Source organism: Citrus sinensis, chromosome 1 (genome assembly GCF_022201045.2).
Source record: "Citrus sinensis cultivar Valencia sweet orange chromosome 1, DVS_A1.0, whole genome shotgun sequence".
Classification (NCBI taxonomy): Eukaryota; Viridiplantae; Streptophyta; class Magnoliopsida; order Sapindales; family Rutaceae; genus Citrus; species Citrus sinensis.
This window is the reverse complement of record NC_068556.1, coordinates 17,033,866-17,056,835: the sequence shown is the minus strand read 5'-3', so window position 1 is coordinate 17,056,835 and position 22,970 is coordinate 17,033,866. Positions and strand designations below refer to the sequence as shown.

Genomic DNA, 22,970 nt, shown 5'->3' with positions numbered 1-22,970 from the left:
ACAAAAAAAAAGTACTCAAATCCGACAAGAACTCATCGTTCTTTATAACCCAATCAAGATCATCACCAAGAAATTGGACTTCCCTGCTCTTTTTCTTTGAAGTACTCTATGGAGAACATAAAAAATAGCCCTTTCTCTGCGGTGGAGACGGCAAAGAAGAAGGCGAAGAACTCAACGACAAAAGGAACATAAGCAAAAACAATCCCATATCTGGAATTTTCTTTAGAATCAATTTCTCAATTTGGGTTCTATTTGGACTCCAAGAAAATGACAAGGGAGGAGAAGAATCACAACTAGAAACTAATTTTTCAGTCTCCAAGCCAGGTTTCCCATTTGGGTTTTATTTGGATTAAAAAAAAACTTTGACTTTGAAGTTGGATTTGAATGATGATGATGAAGAGATTGTGTGTGTTTTTCAGTGTGATAATGATGATTATCATTCTATGGGTTTTGGGTTTGGCAGTAGCCGAGAAAGATTTGAGCTTGCAAAATTGCGATTCTAACTCAATGAAAAAGACTGAGTTGTCCGAGAAACCAGAACAGTTGACAATAAAGACAACTGCCTGTAGAAGGGTGTCTCCTGCGTTGATTTTTTTCAGTGACCGGCTTCCAACCGCGTAAATCAATTCCATTTTATTATTGTTATGTTTACCCGGTATATACTTATTGGCCAACTAATCATATCACCAGCTGTATGTTACGTTAAACGTAACTTAATGAGGTTCTAAAATAAATTATTTTGTAAAAATTAGTATAGCATAATTTTATTAGTTAGGTGAAAAAAAAATAATTAGTGTAGGCCTGGCCAGTAACCTCGAACTGGGTGCATATACACTGATTTTTTTAGCTTTCGCCTTCCAGTGGTGCCTTTATTATTTTTTGTTAAAAAAATTAATATCTTTATTATTTTTATTATTACTGAATGTACGACAAGTGTCCTAAGTCCTTACGAAACGAAGCGTTTTGCCTAAGGATTTTCCCTCTTCAACAATCCCAAACTCCTTCGCCCTCCCTCCAAAACGAACCCCCAGACAGCTGAAGCAAAGGAGAGATTTATCAATTCGACTCCCCAAAAGTAACGCAGCGTTTTTGCGGAAGATGGCATCAACCTCGGCTTCTCGGCACGACGCCGTCACCGGAAGAATCCGAAACGCTGCTACAACTCTCTATAACGACAATAATACTGTCATCGGTGTATGCCTTCTTCTGTTCTCCTTCAATTTCAGAATCAGTTTTCTTTTTGTAAACTTAAAAAGAAAAAAGAAAATTTGAAAATCTTTTTTATTTTTTCAAAAATTAAAATAGTAATAAATTCTGTTTAAGAGTGTGAAATTAATCGGTAGATAATGATTACTCCTCTAATTCAAAGACTAAGGCTGTGTTCGGGAAGCAACATATCTGAAGTGATAGAAAACTATTGGTGGTTAGTCTCATTGTGTTGTTCTGTTTTCTTGTATCTTATTGAAGTGCATTTTAAATTTTAAGAGTTATTAGGTCTATTTAAAAGTGCTTTTGTGAAAAGTGCTTTTATGTATTAAGTGTTTTCTACCAATTGAAAAGCACTTACAAAGCATATTGAAGAGTGCTTTTAATGTTGCCAATGGGCATTCCAAATGCTGTGTTCGGGAAGCAACATATCTGAAGTGATAGAAAACTATTGGTGGTTAGTCTAATTGTGTTGTTCTGTTTTCTTGTATCTTATTGAAGTGCATTTTAAATTTTAAGAGTTATTAGGTCTATTTAAAAGTGCTTTTATGTATTAAGTGTTTTCTACCAATTGAAAAGCACTTACAAAGCATATTGAAGAGTGCTTTTAATGTTGCCAATGGGCATTCCAAATGCATCATTCGTGTAAGTGTTACTGTATTTTTGCTAAATCAAAAACATATTTAAAACTTAATATTAACGTTTACATGTTACTATTTAAACCAAATCAATCATGATATGTTGCTTCAATGAAGCAAGAAGAAAGTGATAACTAAATAGTTTCTAGTGAATCTCAACCCTAATATTGGCTGTTCTTTCATTTGGAATTTTTACTTTTTGTTGTAGGAAATCCGAAGGGCTTTGGGTATGATAAAGGAAATCGCAGTTGATTTGGAAAAGGACAATCAGTCTCAAATGGTATTTTCATTGATATTCTGAAGGGCTACGTGTTTGGTTGGTTGTATATGTACGTGAGTTCACATGATTCTGGTTATCAGAAGATTTGGAATGTTGAAATAACACCAAAGTTTTTGGATTTTTTTATTTTTGTGCTCCTAAGCAGAAAATTGTAGCTTCCTTCACATTGCTGTATAAAATCTTTATTCATTTTTTATTAAAAGTTGTGCTTCAGTCCTCTCCCTGATCCACAAACCTTGGCTTGTTTGATGAAGCTACGATTTGATTCCAATTGCCTATACACATACTAGTTGACTAGATAATGCCTGATAAAGATTTTGCCACTTGATTGAGTTCTTTGCTGCTTCCATATACATTCATGTCCCATTTCTTTTCAAGAGGATTTTTATCTTTTATTTCTTTACATATCCTGCATTCATCCACTCTAGTTTCTTATGTTCAGTCCTGGCTCTGTTATGAATTGCATTAATTGCAGTTAATGTAGTTTCCATTTTCTTCTGAACAATAACCCTGTTATATTATTTTGGATGTATTATATGTTTCACTTGGTATACTGCAATTCAGAATTATGCAATGTGATCTGCAGTTTCTTTTTGACATGTTTAATTAATTGATAATTGTACACTATTGCAGGTGAAGGAGCTAGAAGATGCTACTATTCAGTTGATGGAAGCTTTTGGAGACTGTACACACCATTCAGCGGCCATTCAATCGGTTGGGAATACATACCAGCCCGGGACAGAGGTGATTGAATTTCTTTGTTCAATTGACAATTCTGTACACATGCTTTTCTCTCCAATAGACTTTATTGGTTTTATTTTTGAACTGCAGTTAACTGATTTTAAGAAGTTGCTTGTGGATGAGGATGCAAAGTCCAGGGCTGCTTCTTCTTCTGTTCCACCGAATGATCCACTACATAAATTCAGAGAAGCAGTTTGGGTATGCGTCCTGAGATCTTGGACAAAACTATGAATATTATCCTTGGATTCTGCCAATAGAGATTGAGTTAATTTTGATTATTGGGGTCACCATTTTAGTCTTTAGATAGAATACGTGTGCAGAGTGAACAATTAGACATTTCTCTGCAACTGACAGATACTTTAAAATTATATGTATGAAGTGAAAATGGATTAAGATGTGTATGCAGCAAGAATAAATACTTCAAAAGTGATCTTAAGTTTAGATAATTAACATTCTATGATCTGCTTGACTTGCTTTAACTCTTGTTGCAGCAGTCAATGCAAATTTTTTCTGACTTCTTGAAAATAAAACATAATTTGAGTATATCATTTTCCATATTTATTGGTGATACATTCTATTGGCTGTCAGTGACTCCTTGGGTTTGTTTGTCTAATTATATAACTGGTGTTTTTCTCACTGTCTTTGTGCAGAATGTTCATCATGCTGGTGAACTAATGCCAGGTGAGGAGCAGGAAGACATTGTAATGACCAGTACCCAATCCAATATTTTGAATATCAGTTGCCCATTGAGTGGAAAACCCATCACTGAATTAGCCGAACCAGTTCGCAGGTACCAAATCCTTCAAATATATCCTAGGTTTTCTTTTCTTCCTTTTTGTTCTTTAGATTGTTATTTTCCAAGATGTAACCATTTTGGCTGCCAATTATATTTTAACTGGAAAAAGTGCGTGTTCAAATACCACCTGAAAGGGCATATGCTTTTCATGCAAGTTCTGGAATATGACGGGGATATATACCTCCTTGGACTGGCAAGTGGGACTTCACTTTGCCCACTATATGAATGAGATAATATATGTAAGTGTAAATTGGTGGGGATAATATTTTCAAGGGAATGATAGAATTAAGATATTATTAGATAAAAAGAAAGCCAAATTTTTGGAAGCAACCGTGCCTTCCCAAACTGTGAAGTGCTTTTTAAATTAGTTGAATACCGGAATGAAGAGTGGCCAATGTTGATAGCAACAAATAACAATGTTGGATGTTATGGAAATAGTTACATCTAGTCTACAAGCAGAGGTGTTGCTTACTTGATGGTAGGTTAAGTATGCATGTATTATTTTTCCTGCGGCAGTTAAGAAGTTGGCGAGGCCTGGATTAAATTATTCCATCAAAACTTGGGAAAGATATGCTGAGAATTATAACCCATAGACAGCGGACTTTCTAAGTCTCCAACATGACCTCTTTCGTTCTTGTATATTCTCCTTTGCAGTGTAGAATGCAAGCATATATATGAAAAAAATGCAATCCAGGCCTACATAAAATCCAAGAATGCCAATGCTCGATGCCCAGTGGCAGGTATCTTGTTTGCTTTGTTTTTTGATTATGTAGTTAGTTGTTATCTGCTTCATCTTTGACAATTGACTTTTCTTCTCAGGCTGCCCTAGGAAACTGCAGGTTTCAAAAGTTGTTTGTGACTCGTTGTTACTTGTCGATATTGATGAAATGCGAAGAACGAGTAAGGAAACAGCTAGAACTGACATGATTGAAGACTTCACTGCAGTTGATGAAGAACACAGCCAGTGATGAAATTAAGAGCTAACTGAACTCCATAAATGCCATCTCTAGAACAGAAGAGTGCAAATTACACTTTCTTAGTATACCTTTCATATTCTCTTTTGGGGGGAAAAGATTAGTAACTGATGCTAGATTGGCTTTGTAACTGTTGCCGATCAATTTGTCTTGAGCATCAATTGACTGGCCTAACGATTTTTCTCAAACATCTAAATCTATCAATTTTTGTCTAAAATGAAATTACTAGCATTGTCCTTATTGAGTGAAACAAATATTTGAATTACACTGCTGGGGGCATGACAGGGTGGTTTCAAGCAGTTTTATTTAACTAGCCACCCAAATTTAAATTTTGAAAAAGGTAAGATATTAAACAATAAATTTGTGTTTTGTCTATTTCCTTATCTTATAAAAAAGAGAAATAACAAGATAGAAAAATATATAATTGAAGGATTTTTTTATAATGCTGAAGGAGTTTTTACAACATTGATAATGGGATTGTTATGAACTCTTGAATTTTAGTAATTTAACCTCTACCATTTATTTGATATAATGGATAAAAAATTAATTATTTAAACAATAACAGGTAGCCTTTAGGTTGCAAGTAAATGAAGATTTTTATTTATTTTTAATTAATTGATAAAAGAAATTTTCTATTATGTTGGGATAAAAGTCCAATAATAAAAAATCAGATGATTAGATTTTAGATTAGAAACTTCACCCTTAATTTAATTTTAATGGATAAGTAATTATGTAATAGGTAATTTGTAAGTTATGATAATTCTTCATGCTTTAAATTATTTTTTATTTACTCAATGGATAAATATTTTTAAGTCACCAAAAAATAAAAAAATACAAATAATTTTTTAATTAAAATTATTATGTACTATCTATCACTTTACAATTTTTTACTTTTACATTTAGTATTTGAAATTAATATATATAATAACCTTAAAATAAATGTAATTAACAAGTAATGTTATTTCAATAATACTGTATATAAAGATATTTCAAAGTATTATAATAATTTATATTGTATAAATTTAATTACAAAACCATTAATGCTTAAACAATAATGATAGTAGAAGGTATTTTAATAAAATAATTTTTATATATTTTTTTAATGATACTATATGAATCACAGCAAATGAAAGACATTTTATTCAACAATTATTATTGAAAAATATATATGTCTATATAACTACATCATGAGAAATATTTTGATTTAAATAACATTATAAAATGTTGCTTTGACTTTTAATATCAACTATTAGACCGTGAGAGATTAATAGCTCAACTTTTGTGTTAAATTTTTAAGTTAAAATATCCAAACCATATTTTTTTATAATGGAAATATAAAAACATACAATGGATTTTTTTTTTCGCATTTTGTCCGTTTAATATTATTGGACGTAATATTTTATTTATTTTCTCCATTAATTATCATAATAAAAGTAATGACTCTTAGTAACATAAAAATATTATAATTACAATCGAAGAATATCAATAAAATAATTTTTCATGATTCATAAACTAAAGCTAATTAGGAATATATGTTAGATTTAACTATTATGAAATTAAAAAAGTGATATTCAAAATAAAAAATGAAAATAGACTTGTGAAACTTAAATTTTATAAGACTTTGATAATTTCCTACCATGTAAATAAAAATATATTAAAGAATTTCTTTCTCATTCTTTCCCATGTAAATATTATCGGAGATAATATTTTATTTATTGCCACTATTAATTACCATAATAAAAGTAATGACTCTAAGTAACATAAAAATGTATAATTACAATCAAAGGATATCAATAAAATAATCTTTCATGATTATATGTTAGATTTGACTTTTATGAAATTATCAAAGTGATATTCGAAAATAAAATGAAAATATATAGGCTTGTAAAATTTAAATTTACTATCATGTAAGAATATTAATTGTAACATAAACTATAAATTCATGTGGAATAGGTATGTCAAATGGGTGTTAAAAATAATACATATTTCATGATAAATTATACAATGGTCTTTAATAGTATATAAAATAATGAGTCTTTTAATATGCGATGTTAAATTTTATTAAAACATGGGTGATGAAATATTTCTTAGGTTACTAGCAATCTCACCCATGAATTTATTGATGTAATTATGACATTTAGTTAAATATACGTGCTTAGTTGTATCGTTTATTGGTATTAGATTATATATAAATTTTACAATTGCAACTTATTTGATTTGTTTTAGATAACCTAATAGATTTTATATCTTATACTTAAATAGTAATAGATTTAGAAACATTTATTTAAAAAAAATTATCACATTACAAATTTAAAGGAGGATTGAAATATGATTTTTAAATAAAATATGTTATCCATGTGAAATTATTTTAAACTCTAAGGGTTGTCACGGTTGTTTTACAAAAATTCTCCACCCTTAAACGGATGACAAACAGGTTACAAGTATTTTTTAATTATTAATTTTTTCCTTAATATAAATATTATTTACCATTAATTAAATTTAATGGCACACAATTAACATATTATTGATACCCTAAAAAAATTATGGCATCATAAAAGAACAATCATATTGTTAATAGATTAATTTTATGATAGGAATCAGCCATAAGCACGTTATTGGATTGGTGCCCTCAATAATGTTGAGTCCTTGAGGCCTCTGGTTCGTGTTCTAACCATTAATGATATGGGTAAGGCCAGGATGAAAACATTCTAAACGAAATAGCCGCCAATTTTAACCAAATCCCCCACTTCTGACTTGCATCTGAAAAAGCCCATTAAAAACCGAAACGTCGAATTCGTCAAAACTCGAAAACGACAATGTCGTTCTCAAAAATTTGTCTCTCCAGATTTGCTCCCCTTGGCTCTCCCAACTCTCTTTCTGCATTTCCATTTTCTCTTCCCGTTCCTCTCACTCGTGCCCATAAACTCACTTGTGCCCAGCACATATCTTGTTCATGTTCAGCTTCTTCTTCTTCATCTTCTTCTTCGACTCATCAGAAGGGTGCAAGTACTCGATGGAGACCAATGTGTTTGTACTTCACGCAAGGAAAGTGTACAATGGTAACTTTTTGTGCTGACCCTTTATTGCGTTTTTGCGAAGATAAGCTACCTTTTCTGCATTTGATTTTTCAGTTTGTCAAATTTCGTATTGCATATCACATGTTCGATCAAATGTTTCAATGAATGTACACGAACCTCGTTCTTGCTTTGGTGTAAGGTTTGGTTCTCACAAATGAAAGCATTTATTTGTATATAATAACGATTCACATTAAACATAGGCCGAGAGAGATTTAGGATCAAAGGGATGTTTGTAACTGCTATGGTTCTGCTTTATTTTCAAAGCTAATTTGGAAAGTATATCTCTAAACACCCTTGCTGGTGTTTACTTATGCTTAAGTTTGAAAGCACAATGGCTAAAGTGTGTGGTACCTACTTGGCCTTCTATTGTTAGCACTTTACTTACCACGCTCCTGTGTATACTTAACAGCTAGTTATTTCATCCTACTGTGGATTTGGATTAAAAGAATTTTTCACTCATGTCCTTTCATAATTAACAGCCACCTTAAGGCATACTTTGTCGGGTAACTTTTTAATTCGTATCTTTCAATAACTTTTCTAAAATGTTCCAGTTTACAAATTCAACCACATTTGTTTCTAGAAGTTGGGATGCTTGTGCAATCTGTGTTTTTGATTACATTTTCTCTCCAAATGTTGTTTTGAATTGTGTTCCAGAATCTATTTTCTTCTTTGCAATTTGAAACGTGGTTTGTAACTGGAATTACGCCCTCTTCATTTTAGATGGATGATGTTATGCATCTGGAGAAGTTTAATCACGATATCTCTAGGGATCTTCAAGTTGATGCAGCTGCCTTTCAACACAAGTGCTCTCAAGATTTAGATTTTTTCTTGGTGCTCGATTTGGAGGGCAAAATTGAGATTCTTGAGTTTCCTGTTCTGATGATAGATGCAAAAACCATGGCTTTTGTAGATTTGTTCCACAGGTTGCTGCTCTTTTTTTATTTATGACATACTCATATGGTGGGTAAATTATTAACTGCATTTCCCTGTTGGTTCTTTGCATTTGGTCAATTGAATATGTGCTCAGTGGTGCATTGTATTGTATATTTTCCTTGCGTTGTAATTTCTTCAAATCAGGCATCTTCATGGCCTTAAATTTATTGGAAATAATATATAGTGAGAACTTGTGCACCTACTGTTTACAAGCATTTGCAGCTGTCATAGTTCTGTCATAAAAAGATGAGGTCATCTTAGGCTGTAAGAACTGGGATAAGATTGGACTAGTTCATTTTCAGTTCTCTATGATTATTAGAGTAAAGTATATCATTTGACATTTTTGCATGCCTATGAAGGAGTCAGCATGTTGAACCTTTATGCAAGCATGTTTGCTTGTGGTGTCTGAGTTATGGAATTCACCTTTTAAATTAGTCTTTAATTGGTTTGGAACTATGCAAGTATCATATCAGCTGAATAAACAAATAAATACTTTTTTTACTTTTTCTACAGGTTTGTGAGGCCCTCAAAAATGAGCGAACAACACATAAACAAGTACATTGAAGGAAAATATGGAAAATTTGGAGTTGATCGGTATGCAGCTTATCAGTCATTGATCCTAATAAAACTAGTATTTTGTTTATGGTTACAGTATTATTAGTAGATCTTTCCCTTGTTCTCATATTTGACACCATTACAGTCTATACTGCTTCTGTATTTTCAGATACTTTAATAGCGTTCTTTATGTGATTATATGATATATTCTATAGACAGGAAGCAAATTTTGTATGGCATATATCTTTTCCTCACTGAAGTTGTTGAGTTTAAGTCTCTTTTTTGTCCTAATTTATGTACTTTGAACTTTTTGTGACAAATTGATATAGCAAATTGTTTAAATTTGCAGTGTTTGGCATGATACTGCTCTGCCATTTAAGGAAGTTATTCAACAATTTGAAGCTTGGTTAATTCAGCATCACTTGTGGGAAAAGGGGCGAGGTGGTCATCTTAAGCGAGCAGCATTTGCTACTTGGTGAATCCCTCTTTATTTATAGATGGACATATTAATTTACCTTTATGCAAAGCAAGTCATTTGCATCTCTCCTTTTCTGTTCCTAGTGTGTGAGAGAGGTGCTCTTGCTTGCCTTATCGGGCTAGTGACTTCAGCAAGGCACTTTCCTTTGCCTTGGGACTATAGTTCCTGAGCTGAGTCAAGGTGCTTCAGGCAATTGCTTCAATAAATAAACCGTCTTTTCATAAGAATATACTCAGTCAGTTCACCTTCAGTTAGGCAGCCCACCATTTGATGTTTATAAAGTGTTTTATAAATGATATTTTTCCTTCTTGAAACAAATGAATTATTAATTATTACTCGTAAGTTTTTTAATTGCAAAGTTCTCTTTGCCTCGTGTACACTTATGATACTTTTTTTTTTTCCTTTCTCTTGAAAATACATTCGACTTCTGACAATTCAAATGGTCAAATTTTTCTAAATTACTTGAATGGTATTCAACTTGGTTAAAATTTGAACTTGTCCAACTTGGTTTTTTGAATTATTTTTTTCTACTGCTATTATAGTGGAAACTGGGATTTGAAGACAAAGGTCCCTGATCAGTGCAAAGTCTCACAGATCAAACTTCCTCCATATTTCATGGAGTGGATCAATCTGAAGGATGTTTTCTACAATTTTTATAAGCCTAGAAAGAGTGAGGTAAGACTGCTCGAGAATTTAGCTTTCCAATTTCACTTAACAAGTTGTCCTTTTTCCCTCTATGTATCATCATAGTAAGAATTGTTCGAGAAAAATAGTGGGACTTTCTTCCTCTGTGTGTGACTTAGTTTCTGTTGTTGCTCAGTTAACATGATATGTATCAAGGTAATATGCTTTAAATGTTGATTCAATGCTCTATTTCTCGAACCACTAATAGACTGACCAATTTGTAATTGTACTGAACCCAGATGCACTATTTGTCTTCATTTTTTATAAAAGGAAAAAAGAATTGATGCTTTTGCATAACTATGTAACACAGGCCACGGGAATGATGGGAATGATGAAGAACCGCCAAGTGCCAATGTTTGGAAGTCACCATCTTGGCATTGATGACACAAAGAACATAACCAGAGTGTTGCAGCGCATGCTTGCTGATGGTGCACGTGTGCAGATAACTGCCCGGAGGAATCCTGATTCTCGAAATGTTCAATATTTGTTTGAGGATCGTATTTGATAGTGAAAGGAAGATGTACAAGCTAAAATGCTCTTTGGACAGGTTGTTATTTATTCAAATTGTATTTACTCGTATTCTACAGTTGAGATGCTCTCTCTCTCTCTCTCTCTCTTTTTCGTGCGCGCGTCCAGGTGAGATATATATGAATGTGGTGCTTCGCTTCTTTTAGTGCAAAAAACTGCATTACTTTAATGCAAATTCGGCTGTTTAGGGTGTACATTATGAAAATTTGTAAAAACTAGGCGTTTCCAACATAAAAAGTAACATTTAAAGCTACCAATCCTAGGGTTATTTTAAGTTTCTGCTCTCATTCTTTTAATCTTATTTTAAGTTTCTGCATCTGAAATTTGAAAACAGTCAAATAAACACAAACCCTAATGCCTTATCCCCCAATGCTCGAGAGAGAGACCTTACAAAAGCGTCCCATTATGTAGTTATAATCTTTTAAAAAAGAGCCGTTGTCCTTCACCAATGCAACAACACAACACCACACAGCCACAAACAATTTATGCATAATTGGCGGCAAATTTTTGGTAGGAAAATTGAAAAAATATCAGCAAAATCACCTTATCTCAATCCCCTTCCAATTCCCATCATAGCGCGTGTCCACCACTCTCAATAATCACTCCAAAATTTCCAAATTATCATTCTAGCCAGTAGCCATATAAATGATATAATAAATAAATCTAGTCAAATTATACTCTAATCATAAAATACTTTTGTAAGTCTACTAGGACTCACTAGCTTTTATTTAAATCAATAAATTGCATAGCATAATATCAGTGGTATTGAATCGAATTTAGTAAACCTACTAAATTTATTAAAATGAGAACTGAGAAGTGAGTGATGGTACATCCGACTCCTAAAATTTTTTACAAACACCGAATACGTCAAATTATCTTCACGCGTGATTCCACGCGCGCGTGTGGTAAGTCTCTCACAAGGGAAAAAAAAAAATCAGGTGAGCAACCCTAGTCTTGCTAGAAGTTACAGGCAGGCTTGGCAGGGCAGCGAGAGAAAATTTAGAAGAAATTAAAAAGGATTCGTATCGACGGACCCAAAAAATAAAAATAAAAAATAAAAACAAAGAACCAAAATCGAAACGGAAAAAAAAAATCAAGAGCAAATCGATTGCTAGGATTTGCTTTTGTTTGTTCTACGAATGGATTCATGTAAAAATCGAATTCTCTGCCATTCAACTTAGCAGAAACAGGTGAGCCACGGAGCTAAATCTCCTTTTTGAATGATTTTCATTGTAACTTTTGCTTAATAACACACCCATTTGGCCAAAATTCAAGATCGATCACTACTCATTTGCGCTAATTTACTCTTTTTATGTAAACGCATAGGGATAGACAGATATTACAGATATTTTCTTTTCATATATAAACGATATTATCCGTATAGAACTTCTGGATATTAACTGTTCCAAAGGTAATGCAATTATCAACGGCATCTTCTTCTTCGCCAAAGAAGAGGGACGGTAGTGTATCGGGGCCTCGGCTTCGAAAGAAGCACAAGAGGCTTGATGCAATATGTGAAGAGGAGTATGCTAAGAACCATGGTGAACCAAATGAGGATGATGATGAAGCTGCTGAGACAGGGTCAGCTGCCAGGAATTTGGAGCTCCGCAGAAGCTCCCGGGTGAGACGGGCTCCGGTGTTGCTTGATGTCTCTCCCTCCCCAGTTAAAAAGAGGCGTAAAATGGATAAAACAGTGAATTTGTATGTTAGTAAGAGTTTGAATAGTAGCAGAAGGAGTGCTAAAGAGAAGGATAATGAGAAGTCTGTTTCGCCAGGGGTTTGGGGATCGAGGTTGAGGTCAAGAGGGAGAAATGTAGGGTTTGGGGCTAAGAGTGATGAGAGTGGTCACCTGAGTAGGAGGAGGAAGCTTTTTAGGGAAATGGATGAGGATGCTGAGAGTGAGGTTGGTATGGAGAAGGGATCGGAAGGTGGGGATTTGGTGGTTTCGAAAGCAGAGAAGCTGGACAGGTTCAAAGAGTTGAATGATTTGGGGGACGAACCAGAGAAGAGTGGGCAGGAAGAGGAAATGCATGAAAAGGAGGAAGAGGTGGGGACCCGTGGGATGAAGGAGGAGAGTGGGAGGGGGGAGGAATTGGAGGTAGTGCGCAATGAACGTGAGGACAGTAAGACGATTCCAGAGAGTGTAGTGGGCAATGAAGGTGAGGACAGTAAGATGATTCCGGAAAGTGTACTGGGCGTTGAAAACGTAACAGAAGTAGTTGAGGCTGATGCTAGAGTGCTAATTGAGGAAGAGGAGACAAAAGAATTAAGTGATAAGGAGCTAAAGGAGGACTGCATTGGTGATGAAAATGTGGAAGTGATGGATACAACAGAAAAGAGTGATAAAGAAAGGATGCAGTTTGAGGATAGAGATGAAAGAGAAAATCATCAAGATGGTGGAGAACATGATGGAGAAGATCATCGAGATGGTGGAGAACATGATGGAGAAGATCATCGAGATGGTGGAGAACATGATGGAGAAGATCATCGAGATGGTGGAGAACATGATGAAGTAGAAGATCATCGAGATGGTGGAGAACATGATGAAGTAGAAGATCATCAAATTGGTGGAGAACATAATGAAGGAGAAGATCATCCAGATGGTGGAGAACATGTCAGAATTTCCACAAGTGAAGTGAAAGATGGAAGTTCTGATCATCAAAAGGATGACTTTCTTGCAATGCTTGAGGAAAAACCTGTGGAATGTGAGAATGCTCCGAAGGTGGATGCCTTTAACCCTGGGTCAGACAGTACACTTGGCTGGCCACGCATTAAACAGGGGAGGCGGTGTGGCTTATGTGGGTGTGGAAATGATGGTAAGCCTCCAAAGAGGTTGATCCAGGATGCAGGTGATAGTGAAAATGAGGTGTACAGTGGGTCTTCAGCTTCAGAGGAGCCTAACTATGACATTTGGGATGGATTTGGTGATGAACCTGGGTGGCTTGGTCGTCTTTTGGGCCCTATAAACGATCGTTATGGCATTGCTGGAACCTGGGTTCATCAGCACTGCGCTGTCTGGAGTCCAGAGGTGCATTCTTTTGACTGATTAGCAAATGAATCATGCTTAGCTCTTTCCATTTATGTTTTGCGGATGGAATTAAAGTGTATTCATGCTGATTTTAGAGATAATGATTCCTCATTTTTTGCCTTGTACAAAGAATAAGTAATATTTGTTATTTCCACATGCATGCTTCTATTTTCTTCTTTGTGATTCTGTTTAGATCAAGTATCTATTTTACCAAAAGGATTGGTGAGAGTTAATGACTTCACAGGGTATATTGTATATGTAGTTTATATGAAGCTAAGGAATTATATTAATCGAAGAATATCAAAAAGACAACCTCCATGTTTGACTGGGAAGGCTTATGTGTTGATATGTTCCTAATGTCTGGACGTTATGTATGAAGGTGTAGGCTTGTATAGGCTTTTACATAAAGCTATTTGGAGAATAACACAAATTAGATCTTAGAAACCCATACTGGGCATTTCATTAATTAAACCTTGATTGAGTGGAGGTAGAGAAATGATGAAAAATGTACTCGAATTGCTCAACTAGTTATCTTTCTGAATATCATTATTGAAGAACAAGGTAATTTCTGATGGTGATGTTTGATTATCATCAATTGATTATCTTCATTAAATACTTGAAATTTTTTTGGCTAATAGATTATTTGATTAGTTTGCTAGAACTGAATGAGAAATTTTGGAGTTCATATTTTGGCCATCCAAATGTTTAGATATCATAGTTAAGGCAATGCCATTTACCTCGGGGTTGCAGTGAAATATTATCCTCTGATACTTGGATTAAAGGTGTAAAGTGGAGGTTTATTCAACTTCTTCTGTTGTTTTTTCACGATCCTGTTGAGACAATGAACTTGAAAGGTGGTGACAGGATCTTCAGAGGAATTGATGGTACATGAAATTCGTTGCTTCTCTATCTGAAGAGATTAGCTGCAGATATTTGCTGTTTTCCTGGAACTGAAATTGCATAACAAATTTTAATTGTGAAACTTCATTCTTCTTTTCACTTCTATTCTTTATGTAGTGGTCTATTCTTAATTAACAAAAGTTGGTATACTTTCTCAGAATTAAGGTTGGTGGCTTTCTGCTCAAAAGATCTCACTGATTATCTTTACTTGAAATCCTTCCTCTTCCCGAGCGGATCCCTATTGGTGGACTCAGCTTGGCCATTCCCTTTCTGCTCAAAAGACTCACTGATTATCTTCTGAGCATGAATCATTATTGATATTGTGTCATTAACATCATCAGGGCTTAATGTTATACCTCTGTAGTCCTGCCATGTGATGGAACATATTTGTAGGAAGTAAGAAACACTCTTCATTGCTTGTGTATCAACAAGTTTGTTTTTTGTTTTTTGACTTGCTATTGCTATCCTTTTTTGTTCATATTTTTGAATTTTTGGGTCATCATCTCAATCTTTGAAATTTCTTTTCATCCAATAAATTTTCATACATGATTATACATGTTTGCAGGTTTACTTTGCTGGTCTCGGATGCTTAAAAAATATAAGGGCTGCCCTCTGCAGAGGAAGAGCACTAAAATGCACTCGGTGTGGGAGGCCTGGGGCAACTATTGGATGTCGTGTTGATCGGTGTCCGAGAACTTACCACTTGGTATTTAATATCTGATTTTGTTAGTGATTGGTTTTTCCTTTTCCCCAACCGTAGGAAGCCAGAAATCTTGTTCCTTATTTTCCTTATTTTGTTGCTTATGTCAGTGTATATTTTGCAGCCGTGTGCACGAGCTAATGGGTGCATTTTTGATCACCGCAAATTTCTGATAGCTTGCACAGATCATCGGCATCTTTTCCAACCTTATGGTGATCAATATTTAGCCAGAATAAAGAAGTTGAAAGCTAGGAAAATGAAGATGGAAATTAGGAAGCTGTCAAATGATGCTTGGCGAAAGGATATGGAGGCGGAAGAAAAATGGTTGGAGAATTGCGGTGAGGATGAGGAGTTCTTAAAGCGTGAAGGAAAGAGGCTGCATCGAGATTTGTTGAGAATTGCACCTGTGTATATTGGTGGCTCAGACTCTGATAGTGGAAAACTATTTGAGGGTTTTGAATCTGTTGCTGGGCTTCAAGATGTTATTCGTTGTATGAAGGAAGTTGTTATTTTACCACTGTTATATCCTGAATTCTTTGACAATCTGGGCCTTACTCCTCCTAGAGGTGTTCTTTTGCATGGGCACCCTGGAACAGGTAAAACGCTAGTAGTTCGGGCATTGATAGGTTCTTGTGCTCGTGGTGACAAACGAATAGCGTATTTTGCGCGCAAAGGCGCAGACTGCTTAGGAAAATATGTTGGTGATGCTGAGCGACAGCTTAGACTCTTGTTTCAGGTTGCTGAGAAGTGTCAACCTTCAATAATTTTCTTTGATGAGATCGATGGATTAGCTCCTTGCCGGACTAGGCAGCAAGATCAGACGCATTCTTCAGTTGTGTCTACATTGCTTGCTTTAATGGATGGTTTGAAATCTCGAGGTTCAGTGGTTGTGATAGGTGCAACAAATCGTCCTGAAGCTGTTGATCCGGCATTAAGGAGGCCTGGAAGATTTGATAGGGAGATCTATTTCCCGCTGCCATCAATGGAGGACCGGGCTGCTATTCTCTCACTTCACACAGAGAGGTGGCCAAAACCAGTCACTGGATCATTGCTAAAGTGGATTGCAGCCAGAACTGCAGGCTTTGCTGGTGCTGACCTGCAGGCTCTTTGTACTCAAGCCGCTATTATTGCTTTGAAAAGGAATTTTCCTCTGCAAGAAATATTGTCTGCTGCTGCAGAAAAAGCTTTCTGCTCCAAACGTGTTACTCTTCCTTCCTTTGCTGTGGAGGAAAGAGATTGGTTGGAGGCTTTATCATGTTCCCCTCCACCATGCTCAAAAAGAGAAGCAGGAATTGCTGCTCATGATTTGGTATCATCTCCTCTTCCATCCCATCTGATTCCTTGTCTGTTGCAACCGTTATCCACCTTGCTTGTTTCACTTTATCTTGATGAACGCCTATGGCTGCCTCCTTCTCTTACTAAAGCTACAAAGATGATTCAAAGTGTGATTGTTTCTGCTTTGGATAAGAAGAAACTGCTGAGTGATCATTGGTGGTCACATATTAATGATTTTCTTGAAGAAGCGGACATTGCAAAGGAGATTGAGAGAAGGCTCCAATATGCTGGCATAATAACCGGAGAGGCTAGCTTTTCTGGTCTTGATGCTTTTGCTGGTGATAGTAATGATGACTGTGCTAATAGTAAGCCTTCTATAGCGCATAGTTATGGTATAAACTGTAGTTTACTGCAAAATATATCTTGTACAGCTAGCAAGGGATCTGGATTTCGGGTCTTGATTTCTGGAAGTCCTGGATCAGGCCAGAGGCATCTTGCTGCTTGTCTTCTTCACTCTTTTATCGGAAATGTAGAAATTCAGAAGGTTGATTTGGCAACTATTTCCCAAGAAGGACGTGGTGATTTGGTGCAGGGTTTAACACTGTTACTAAGTATGTTCTCCTTTCTCTAGCTTCTTTATTTCATAGTACAGACCTATTTGTAATAGTGCTTGCATACCTTTCGGTTTTGGTCTCTGAGACTGGCTAATATTGTCTGTGCAATGTGTGGGAGGCTTCAGATTACTACGATCTGTGTCAGATTGTCCTTCAGAAACAGAGGGGGTAAAGAAATAGCTAAGAGTTTGTGACCTGCTTTTGTACAGCTATATTTTGGGTGATTTGACAGGAAAGAAACTCTTGTATTTTTGAGAAACATGAACATTGAAGATTTATGGGATAGAGTCCATATGCTAGCTTCTGTTTGGGCTTCAACTTCTAAGGCATTTCAAGATTGATCATTTCTTTTTTCTTTTTATTAGTCTTAGTTGGAGGGGTGTTGAGATAGTGTAAAGGCTGGTTTAGTCCTCTAGAGGGGCGATGGGTGTCTGGCTATATCTTTGTATGGCACAGAAAATTTGATTTTTGCTTACTCGGTGGATAACCATTCCACTTTATAGTAATTATTCTTCATCTTTTATATTTTTGTGTCTTTATAAAAAAAATAAATAAATAAATAAATAACAATTAAAAGTGCTTACATGTTTGAATAACTCAGTTTGGGAACAGAAAAGATCACTACATAGTTTCTGCTCCAGGAATTATTTAGTATTTAGTATTAGGAAATAGAAAACATTATTAATTGTCTGTGCAATGTGTGGGAGGCTTCAGATTACTACGATCTGTGTCAGATTGTCCTCCAGAAACTGACAGAAAAAAAAAACAAATAAAAGTGCTTACATGTTTGAATAACTCAGTTTGGGAACAGAAAAGAGCACTACATAGTTTCTGCTCCAGGAATTATTTAGTATTTACTATTAGGAAATAGAAAACATTATTAATTGACCAACTTAGCAATGTAATCTGACAGAGATCGACTGTCAACTTTGCTAAATACACTATTCTTCATGAACGTATATGCTAAGTGAGTTCTTGGTGGAAAATTTCCAGTACAAACCTGTGTATGCTAGTTTCGGGGTTGTTTACACATGCCAAACTATATGTTTGAGTTTGCCTTAGTCATTTGTTTAGATACTTGTTTCAAATTCAACAGCTCTTTTAAGTCTGAAATTTGAACTCCCGGGCATAGTTGAATGAGAAAGCTTCTAAGTACTTGCATCAATATGCCGTAACGAAGTGTTCATTCTTGATTAGTTTGAGAAGTACTAACTATTAGCTATTGACATGGCAGTGAAATGTTCTACTGTGGGGTCGTGTTTTGTGTTCATGCCCCGAGTAGATTTGTGGGCTGTGGAGACACTTCAACAAGGTAATGAGGAGAGTGATTCATGTGCAACAAACGATGACCTTGCCAGGAGCAATGGATCTTGTTTTGCCGATGGGCAATTTGTTGAGAAGGATACTGATTCCTGGTTGCAGCAGCACAAATCAGAAGGGCCCACAGAATTCCATGGTCACTCACATGCCTGGAGCACATTTGTTGAGCAGGTGGAATCTATATGTGTGTCTACATCCCTGATGATTCTGGTACAAGTGCAACTCCTCACCTGTTGATCCTTTCTAATATTTTTGAAGTTAAACTGTATATTAGTATTTTACAAAACAATTGATTCTTTCTGCCAAACTTCTTTTGTCCATTTCTAGCTATGTTTTATCAATGTAAACAATTTTTTCACGTCTCATATTTCATTTTAGTTATTAGGTGAAAGGCTTGACAATAATGTTTTTTGTGTCTAATTAGTTGCGCCACACAGTTTAATTTATACTATTGTTTTAGATAGACAGTTAGACACAGCTTTTCTGTTGAGCAAAATAAAGAAATAAAAGATTGAAATAAATGGACAAATTGAAACAGAAAAATGATTGAGTTTGCATCAAAATTAGGGGTTGTCAATAGTCTCAAAGGTTCAATTTTTCAATTTTCCTAGTCCTTTAGGCTATTCATACACATTACTTTTCACTGGTTTCTGCACTATACTGCACAGTGAGAAAAAAAACTCAAATGTTTATAGAATTTGTTTGTGGTACATGTCACCTAATATTATATCTCTGGCATGAAAATGGTGGCTAGATTCTCAAACAAGAACATATAAGGTAGAGAGAGGTCACCTGTAGGAATTCTCTTTATTTATACATGCAGTGGAAAATAGTTGTTTTAATTTAGTGTATCTCATGAGTGTTCTCGAAGAAAAACTTTGTTCTCAAAGAAAAAATAAATTACCTTATATTTTCAGCAACGATAGAGGAAAACAATATTTTAGAACTCGATCCTAAACTTTCCAATTAGTCTTTAGGAATTGATCTAGTTTTAATCATGATTTGGTTGAATTTTAATTACATATCAAATTTCCTTTCTCTGTATCATAGGCTCATAGCAACCATTGTTCGTAAAAGTGGTTGCTTAAATTTAATGCTTTTATGTGCCTACAGGCTACTTCAGAAGTTCCATATGTGTTACTCCCCAAAAGAGTAAGGCAGTTTTTCGAGAGTCATACATCGAACTGCAGTCTGTCAATGCCCTTGGAGCACCCAATACCCCGATTCTGTATACAGCTTGGCCGGAACTTTAACTGGGATAGAGTGATCAATCTATCTGCAGCAGAGTTAGTGAGGGATGTTAGTCAACTGGTTGTTCAGTCAATTCATCAAAGAACACATCCCTGTGAAACTTCTTGGAAGGTGCCCAAAGATTGTGGTTTTACTGAAGTCTGCACTGACACTGAATTTCACAATACAAGTCATGGTAATGCCAATGAACATGAGGTAAAACCCCAGTGTCCTGATGATTTCTCTGTAAGAGGGCCACCACCACCCAACAATAGAACTTTGAAGGGAAAATCAAGCTTAGTATTAGCAATATCTACATTTGGCAATCAGATTCTGCGATATCCTCATTTTGCTGAACTTTGTTGGGTCACATCAAAGTTAAAGGAAGGTCCTTGTGCTGACATAAGTGGATCTTGGAAGGGATGGCCATTCAATTCTTGCATTATTCATCCTAATGATTCAGTTGAGAAGGTAGTTGTTGCTTGTGGTTCCACCAGTATTAAGTGCAAGGAAAAATATGGTTTAGTAAGAGGTCTAATTGCTGTTGGCTTGTCAGCATATAGAGGTGTGTATGTTTCACTTAGAGAAGTCTCCTCTGATGTAAGGAGGGTTCTTGAGCTCTTAGTTGGAGAGATTAATGCAAAAGTTCAAGCAGGGAAAGATAGGTATCAATATGTCCGTCTTCTATCGCAAGTGGCTTATCTGGAAGATGTGGTTAATAACTGGGCATATGCCTTGCAGAGGTGTTAATTGCTATTATCCTTGTTTGCTTGTGTTTCCATTTTTGTTCTCCAATTATTTTCTAACAATTAGTTATTCTATTTCAGTTTGGAGTCGGATGCTCTGGTGAAAGAAAGCCCTAAACTTAATGTTGTGGGATGTGCAGAGAGTCTTACATGTACAGGCAATTTAGTTCAAACAGAAGAAAGTAAGCAAAAAGTTTCTGAGAAAGGCATCCATGAATCAGAAGGGACAGAAGACAGGCCTGATGGAGCAGCCACTGAAAACTTAGGAGGCCTTAGCTTGAACAGTGGGGATAGTGATACTGCAGGGAGAGATATTCTAATTGAAGAAGGGTCTTCGCGGCATAATCTCCTTCCTGATACTTTACTGGACAAGAATCTTCACAATTCTCCTGTTGCTGATCAATCAACTGGTAATACTACAAAGGAACAGAACGGTACAAATCTGGGACCATGTGAGTCAGAAAGGACTGGGAATATTGCAGTTGATACAAATTCTGAGTCCTTGAAACATTCCAATGGATTTGCATTCCAAGAATCTGTTGTTATTTCCCAGAATGGGCCCTGTAGTGCAAGTGAATTAGGTGCTACCGTGTTCTCAGATTCCCAAAAATCTTGTGACCAGATTAATGGTTTTTCCATGACAGAGACCGAACCTCCCTGTAACAATGGTGAAGCTGATCCCTGGGAGCATACAGTTGATGTCGACTTCTCTTCAAGAAAAACTACCAGTCTCTCTACTGACTCGGGCATTGTATGTATGTATCGTTGCTGCACTGAATGTTTATGCACCCTCCACAACTTGATGAAGAAAATTCTTATTCATACATTGGGATTGAGTGGGAGCAATTGGACGGCAGAGGATGTCCATGATGTTGTTGCATCATTATCCGTGGATCTTCTGTCGGCAGTTGGAAAAGTTTATTTTGCTGGTTGTGGTGGAAATGATATCGAGGAAGATGTGAGATGTGAAGATCCAGAGTTGTCGGAGTGTCCAGAACTCAGTACATGTTGCTGCAAAAGTTCAGGAAATTGTTTAGATGCACCAATGGAATGCAGTTGTCACTCTCTAGGTGGAGGTGTAACCGAAGCAAGTACTTCTACAAATACCCATTTGGGGTTTGATCCAAAATTTGTTTTACGGGATGGCATTCTGGTTCCTGTAGATTCTATTACAGATGGTTCTTTTCACTGTACATTTGAGACATTGTGCCTTTGTTCTCTCATAAAGTCATTAGTAATGATGAAGCAGCCCTTTGATTGATTTGTTAATTTTTTTTTTTGTTCCTCATGTTGAATTACCTGGTGCTGCTGCACAGAATGTAGCTGAAGTCATCTAGCAGAAAATCAAAATTTTGTTGCTGAGTTCAAATATTAGGCGGTGCCATTTCTGGTGTATTCCTTTTTATTTTAACTTAAAACCGCTTCTCTCTTTTCCCTGTAAGGTACCAACCCGCACCACGCAAGTATCTTTTTGAGGTTATTGCTTTTACTGATGAAACCATGCTTCGTTAACACACTTTTTACAATTACTTATGAAAAATTAAAGAGAGCAATGATATGCTACAAAAGAGGGTTACAAAGTTTGTATCTTAGACAATACATCATTTTTCTTGAATGACTCTATACTGTCAGCTAGGAGTCATCCTAGATTCCCTATCTACAGGTAGATAGCGATCATGAAATTAATACCTGAAATATTAAGCTATTTTGATAGGCAAAAGGGTTGGAAATCTAAGATTTAACATACTGATAAATTGAATTTTCCCCTGTTATACTACCACTTCCAATTATCTCAATTAATTACAGTGTTGAAGCATTCAGATAACTTTAACCTTTCCAACATTTAGATATTCCTGAAGACACGTACAGTAGTTAAATGAATGTGTATGAGCCTCACCTATGTGTGGGAAACCATTGCCAAAAATATCAGAACAATAAATATGCAAATGCTAGAACGGCAAAATACATTATAAAATAATGCAGAAACTTATCAAAACATGTATCTTAAAGATCAGTGATGCTGTTTGCATGATACAGTAATTCTTATCAATCAACTATTTAACCCCAACGATCACCAAACAGACTATGGAGGATTCAAATAACCAGTGTGGAATCAACTTCAGTCCACAAAGTCTTCCAACCATTAACTGAATATCTATTCCGTCGATACATTCCCCCTTTTGAATCCACTTGCCATCAATTTAAGTACCTGAGTTGTGAGCAGTCTTTGGCCAGTCAGTTGCCCTGTAGCTTCCCCCTCTGTCTGA

The 22,970-nt window shown here is 35.6% G+C and overlaps 3 protein-coding genes across 3 annotated transcripts; all 3 read left to right on the top strand.

Moving 5' to 3' along the window:
* Nucleotides 1-957: 957 nt before the first annotated feature.
* On the top strand, nucleotides 958-4,900 carry LOC102618942 (E3 SUMO-protein ligase MMS21). The gene is made up of 7 exons (XM_006464750.4): nucleotides 958-1,194; nucleotides 2,053-2,124; nucleotides 2,758-2,868; nucleotides 2,956-3,063; nucleotides 3,516-3,655; nucleotides 4,316-4,401; nucleotides 4,481-4,900. The coding sequence occupies exons 1-7, from the start codon at nucleotides 1,099-1,101 to the stop codon at nucleotides 4,627-4,629; spliced, it is 762 nt and encodes a 253-aa protein (XP_006464813.1). The 5' UTR covers nucleotides 958-1,098; the 3' UTR covers nucleotides 4,630-4,900.
* Nucleotides 4,901-7,242: 2,342 nt separating this feature from the next.
* LOC102619240 (hypothetical protein) lies at nucleotides 7,243-11,031 on the top strand. The gene is made up of 6 exons (XM_006464751.4): nucleotides 7,243-7,694; nucleotides 8,433-8,635; nucleotides 9,159-9,239; nucleotides 9,550-9,675; nucleotides 10,221-10,353; nucleotides 10,673-11,031. Exons 1-6 carry the CDS (start codon nucleotides 7,452-7,454, stop codon nucleotides 10,865-10,867), a joined length of 981 nt encoding a protein of 326 aa, XP_006464814.1. The 5' UTR covers nucleotides 7,243-7,451; the 3' UTR covers nucleotides 10,868-11,031.
* Nucleotides 11,032-11,840: 809 nt separating this feature from the next.
* Nucleotides 11,841-21,972, top strand: LOC102619535 (uncharacterized). The gene is made up of 6 exons (XM_052435624.1): nucleotides 11,841-13,918; nucleotides 15,384-15,524; nucleotides 15,643-17,404; nucleotides 18,642-18,937; nucleotides 19,841-20,700; nucleotides 20,785-21,972. Exons 1-6 carry the CDS (start codon nucleotides 12,305-12,307, stop codon nucleotides 21,962-21,964), a joined length of 5,853 nt encoding a protein of 1,950 aa, XP_052291584.1. The 5' UTR covers nucleotides 11,841-12,304; the 3' UTR covers nucleotides 21,965-21,972.
* The last annotated feature ends 998 nt before the right edge of the window (nucleotides 21,973-22,970 follow it).